Source organism: Crocodylus porosus, unplaced genomic scaffold (assembly GCF_001723895.1).
Source record: "Crocodylus porosus isolate Cpor-Errol unplaced genomic scaffold, CroPor_comp1, whole genome shotgun sequence".
In the NCBI taxonomy this organism is placed as follows: domain Eukaryota; kingdom Metazoa; phylum Chordata; order Crocodylia; family Crocodylidae; genus Crocodylus; species Crocodylus porosus.
In genome coordinates, this window is record NW_017728931.1 from 12,827,074 (window position 1) to 12,832,642 (window position 5,569).

A 5,569-nucleotide genomic window follows, 5' to 3' on the forward strand; every position below is an offset into this window, starting at 1 on the left:
CCCAGTTAATTGTTTGAACTAAACTAAAACTTTGCCATATTCCTTGGAGAGCTTTGCTAGTGTAACTTTATTGCAAAGGAAAATAACAAGGCTCTTTAACTTTTTATTTTGATTTTTAACTCTTCTGTCTCTTCTGCAGCTAAATTGCTGTGGTCTTACAGGAGCTCTTGAACAGCAGTTCATGGACACCTGCCCTAAGAAGGAGCTACTTGAATCGCTTACAGTACCGGTAAAATAAGCTTGATTTCATTCATGGCATAGAATCACTGAATTTAATTGACTAGTTGAAAGTGACCAGAGAAGCACAGTTGAGACCTAACTTAAACTATATCCCCACTCCTTTCATATCTGCTGGGTTTTAACTGTGCCTGGTGCTGTTTTTGTGTGTTTTGACTGGTCTATTAACTGAACACTTAATGCCAGTATAGAATGAACAAAGCCATGTAGCCTCCTAAAGGACCAAGATAAAATCTTGATTCTTTCTATTTCCACCCCACCCCAAAAATGTATGTCAGGAACATCTCCATCTCCATTCCCTTGGATAGTCACAGGGGATGTTTACAGATGTAAAAATCAAAAAAGATGCTTTATTTTAAACTGTGCCAGGCCCAGTGCATACCCCGATGAGACATTGTTCGTTTGACCTTGCTTGCCCAACATCTGTATAGATCAGGCACTTCAGGGGGCCTTTTTTGGTGCTTTTCATCTAATAGCTGGCTGAATCTGTTTGGGGTAAGTGCCAAGAAGCCCTGCTGAAGCACCTGATCTATACAGACTCTGGGGAGCCAGGTTAAACTAACGCACTGCCTTCTAGTAGTGTGGTTTGTTTTTGGGGGGTTTTTTCCCACATCTGTCAGCAGCCATGATGTGTAAAGAACTGATGTTCACTTATACCCCTTCTTCCTTCTCTGTACCCTACTTCTGTTACTGAAGGCCATCAGCAGTGCTAAGCAGTGTCTTGGCTGCTAGAGTCTGTGCTAAGGATGATAGGGCATGGGCAAAAGAAGCTGCGAGTCTGAAGTTTATGTATAGCAGAGAATCGGTGGACTTCATGCAGATGAGCACATCCTATGAAGTCAGGTGCTTTGAGTCTTCTTGCCCTATGAAAGCCTCTAGCTGAGGCATCCTACAAAATGGCTGTCCTCTGAGAAGTTTCCATAGACTCGTACTCTTCCACTCTTCTTGCAAGTGCTTGTGTTCTGTCCTTCCCTCCTTGCACTCCAAGGGCAATAAAGGTTTTTACAGGGAAGCTTTTCCTCTTAAGTGCTTTGACTTGTCCATGTTCTTTAAATGACCTGCCACATCCACAATGCTTTTTAAAAATGTCTAATAAGTCATGATTAAAAAAATCTTCTAAAATGATTAAGTCTCAGTAGATAACTTTATGCCTTTTTTTCCTGGGCTCCTTGTTTGCCATGTGCATACTGTGTTCATGTAACTACTTACGTGGTTCTTCTGGACAAGCTTACACCTTCAGTTGTAACTATGCCATCCCTTTATCAGTGAATGTTGTAATAATGGAAACCAAATATAACACTTGTTTTGCTGCTTTCCTCATTAGTTGGTCTGTCTAGGTTTGTGAGGCTTTTTTTGGGGTGTTTGTTTTTTCTTGGTTTTTACTCTGGCACTAAGCTGTTATCTGCTAATCTAAATGAGAATTCTTCAGTCTCTCTGCAGCCTTCTCCTGTAGAGGATATGATGGAGGTCTATAACATCATGAAGGGTATAGACAAAGTGAATAGGGAAGTAGTGTTCTGCATGTCTCAGTACTAGAATGCGGGGGCACCCACTGAAATAGCAGGAGATCAGTTTGAACTGAATGGGAGAAATATTCCTACACTATGTAGTTATCACTGTGTAGTTTAACTTGTGGAACTCATAACTACAGGAGGTTGTAGAGGAAGACTAATATAGCCAGGTTCAAAAAGGGACTAGATAAATTCATGGGAGATTTAGATCCATTAATAGCTATTGATCAGAACAGTCAAATGATTCCTCCAACACAGGCTGTCAACTGGGGGTATGTGTACCCCCAGGGGTATTTTTAAGAAGGCCCTAGGGGGTACACATGAGTAGACGGGGGCAGAGCACTGCCACCCACAACCCCATGCCACTGCCTCCTGGGAGCAGGAGGTGGGGAACAAGAAGCTTCCACCCCACCCCATGCACATGCACACCCCTGGCAGCTGGATGTGGCACACGAAAAGGCTGAAAACCCATGCTCTAGCATGGATGAAATTCACACGTCAGTATAACTCCCATCCATGTATTTCTAATGTAACCCTTTAATTTTATTGCCTTTAATCTTTATAGTTCTCTCCCTCCCCTGTCTCCCCCACTTAATACATTATGCTTCACCTTTAGGCAAAACTTAAGAAGCTTTAAAGTTGACAGTGGTCAAAACCAGTGTAATGCACAAAGAGGGCAGCTTGACCTGGGCTGCTCAAAATAGGATGAGGCACCACGCTAGCTAAAATGTATGCAGCTTACCAGCAGCTGCCAACAACTGTTCAACCTCTGGCTGAATTGCTCTTAGCAGTGGGTGGGGAATGAAATGGTACAATTCAACCATAGGTAAGGTCTTAATCTTCTGAAGTAGAGAGAAGTGTGTGTAAAGCTGCATGCAGATGACAATGGGAGTGCAGGGACATCTGTATCATGCTTCTCTTGAAGCAAATAAAAGTATCCTGAAGTATTATGAGACTCATGCCCCCAGAGTAGCTGGATCAGGTGATCCAAACTTGGTCAAAGTAACACTGTTCAGAGTGTTTTTCAACATGCCATAAAAGCAAAACCCACATGTGGAACTGTTTTAAGGTAAGCCCTCTCTGTGTTTCTTTGCAGTCATGCCCAGCAGCTATTGAGGAAGTCTTTAATTCTAAATTGAATGTTATTGGAGCAGTTGGCATTGGTATTGCTGTGGTGATGGTAAGTCTCTCATACCAAGGGAATAGGGTTAGGAAATCATGATGGCTTTTTCATTGACATGCTTTTTTTTTCCCTGCTGATCTTGGATTTGACAAGGAAGACTTTCACACTTCCTCCTTCCTTGTGCAGAACTATCGTCAAAACAATCCCTTGTCTATATAACCAGTTAAAAGCAGGCCTTAGTCAGTTGAATTGTGGTCCACCATTGAAGCAGACTTTGCATCTAAAATGCTTATACTTCCTTCCTACTAACCATTCACCCAGCCAGTTGTATCCAGAAACTGGAACCAAGGAAGGTTGCTGCCCCCACCTCCGTTACTGTGAGATCCCCCTTGCTTCTGGAGCTGGCACTTCAGTCCCCTAGTCCCTGTGTGCCTTTCTGGTTCAAGTGGTGGGGACCACATGAGTCTCCCAGGTCTGGTAGGTAGGGCATTCCAGGACAGCAGAAGCAGAGTGGCAGGAGAGTGACCATTGATGGTCTCCCTGAGGACCCAGGGGTCCCTTGTTACGCTTCATACATTACTATACATTTCAAAAAGAAGCAAAACACATTTGTTTTTAAGTCCATTAAAACAGATACTACTTCTGGAATGCTTCAGTCCTTTTTGGAGTGCTTCAAAAGGGTGTGGGGTAGGCAAATATCTAAGAAGGGCAGGCCATACAAACACCTTTTTCGAAGTGCTTCAAATGAGATGTTTGTTTATACTGTCGGTCCCTCTTCTGAATTCCTTCCTCTTGCTGCCAGTCAGTCATGTCATAAAGGCATATATTCCCACCCCCTCCATGCAAGCGCTGGCTGGGAACTTCCGCAGGCAGTGCAGCTGCTTTCTGGTGAACGAGGTGGGCAGTAAGGGGGCACCCTCCACCCCCAGTCCGTGAGATCAGCTGCTCCCGGTCACTGACTCGAGGCACCAGTCATCCATGCTGGGTTACATAGATGAGAGAAGATCCTGCCCTGGAGTAATATAAATTTGAGCCATTTAATGAGTACTTAAAACTAGTTTTCACTTGTTTAATGTATAGACAATCCAGAGGTTAACCTCCAGGAGCCACTCAAAATTTACTGTGTAATGAGGTCCTTACCTGCCTTGTATAGCGTTGTCTTTTTGTGTGCGTGTGTACATACCCTGCAAATATTCATTATGGAAGCTTTGACAAAGGGCCAGATGCAGAAGAAGATATCTAGGTTCTGAAGTCCCATTGACTTCAGGGCTTTTTTTTTGGGCGGGGGGGGGTTTATAAATTGAGACCACTTTTTAGTCTCTTCATGAACTCCTATTCCTGGCATACCTTCCCCATTCTCACTTAACGTAAGCAGTCTAGTACTCTGAAGAATCCTGCACCTGTGGACCCTGTTGTGTTTTATGTACTTTCAGGAGAAAAAATTGATGGAAAAGCATGCTCTAATGCTTTTGAGCCCAGCCATGTTCTTACACTGGCATGGTACCACTACCTTTTTATCTTAACCCCTACCATCCTGCCCAGAAGCTGAACACAAACAACAGGATCTGTTGTCTGTCTGTTTAACCATAGGATGCTGATATTGAGGAAACCTGCCTGTTTTTAGTACTAAAATGTTCAAATGCACTTGGATGAGAGTTCTTGTCAAAGTACTCCCTTTAATGGAACCTTTCAGAACTTGAATAGAGAAACTGGTGTCAAGTATATTTCAAGCATCTAAAGTAGGGTATATGTTGCCCTCTACACACTGCTGTACCCAGGTGGGTGCTGGTGGTCAAGGACTATTCCAGAGGCACCTCCAGGCTACTGTCTGTTAGAGGCCCTGAGATAAGGAATACCTTCAAAATAGTTGCAGAAAAGGCCTGGGATGTGGGGAATAAAGCAGTAGTTTGTTTTCTACACTAGAGAGAGCAGGAGTACCTATACTCATATGCTTGGGAGAGCAGATATTGCCAGAAAGCCAGCCTGTGATGGCCTATACTGAATATGTCCCCATTTCCTTTTCCAGATCTTTGGTATGATCTTCAGTATGATCCTTTGCTGTGCTATCCGCAGAAGCAGAGAAATGGTGTGAGGGATTTAACCAAGGAGATCTCTACACTATCAAAATCTTTGTCATTAACTTTAGCATTCTCAGAGCATTTCTAAAATTTCTATATTTGTTACTTTTTTTTTTTAAAATGCTTATTTAGTACTTATGTCTTAGGTAGTCTTTTGTGTTTGTGGGTATATGTGTGTGCGTCTGTTCTGCTTTTTTTGTTTATAAAGTTTAAAAATCTGACAATAAAAGTTACTATATTTGTTAGACTCGAGACAAAGATATATGTGTGCTTGTGTGTGTATATATATAAAAAGTTTTGTCTTTAAATGACTTCTTGAAACTTGCTATAATCAGGATGTAATTTATGTTGGAGACAATTTGATACTTAATAAAGATTAAGACATTAAACTCTAAGTGACTGAATTCAACCTTCCCCATATGCAACACAGTTGCAGCATGGCTGATGCTGCTCTTGTCTGGATCTAGATGTGTGCTCAAGCAAAAACACTTCACTTCTCAAACCTGCAGAGCCAAATGGCCCTATCTTTGTCTGGGTTTCTTTTCCCTTTTTTTAAAGAAATTCAGTAAAATGGAATTGAAGCATGAGACCCAAAATCCAGTCCTTCATAAATGGATGGC

The 5,569-nt window shown here is 42.3% G+C and overlaps 1 protein-coding gene across 1 annotated transcript in view; it reads left to right on the forward strand.

The window, feature by feature from the left end:
- Positions 1–5,341, forward strand: part of CD9 (CD9 molecule) — a 34,617-nt gene extending 29,276 nt beyond the window's left edge. The window contains exons 6-8 of the mRNA XM_019544221.1: positions 140–229; positions 2,845–2,928; positions 4,898–5,341. Coding sequence (XP_019399766.1) covers positions 140–229; positions 2,845–2,928; positions 4,898–4,963 — 240 coding nt within the window. The 3' untranslated portion in view covers positions 4,964–5,341. The remainder of the gene's footprint in view (positions 1–139; positions 230–2,844; positions 2,929–4,897) is intronic.
- The last annotated feature ends 228 nt before the right edge of the window (positions 5,342–5,569 follow it).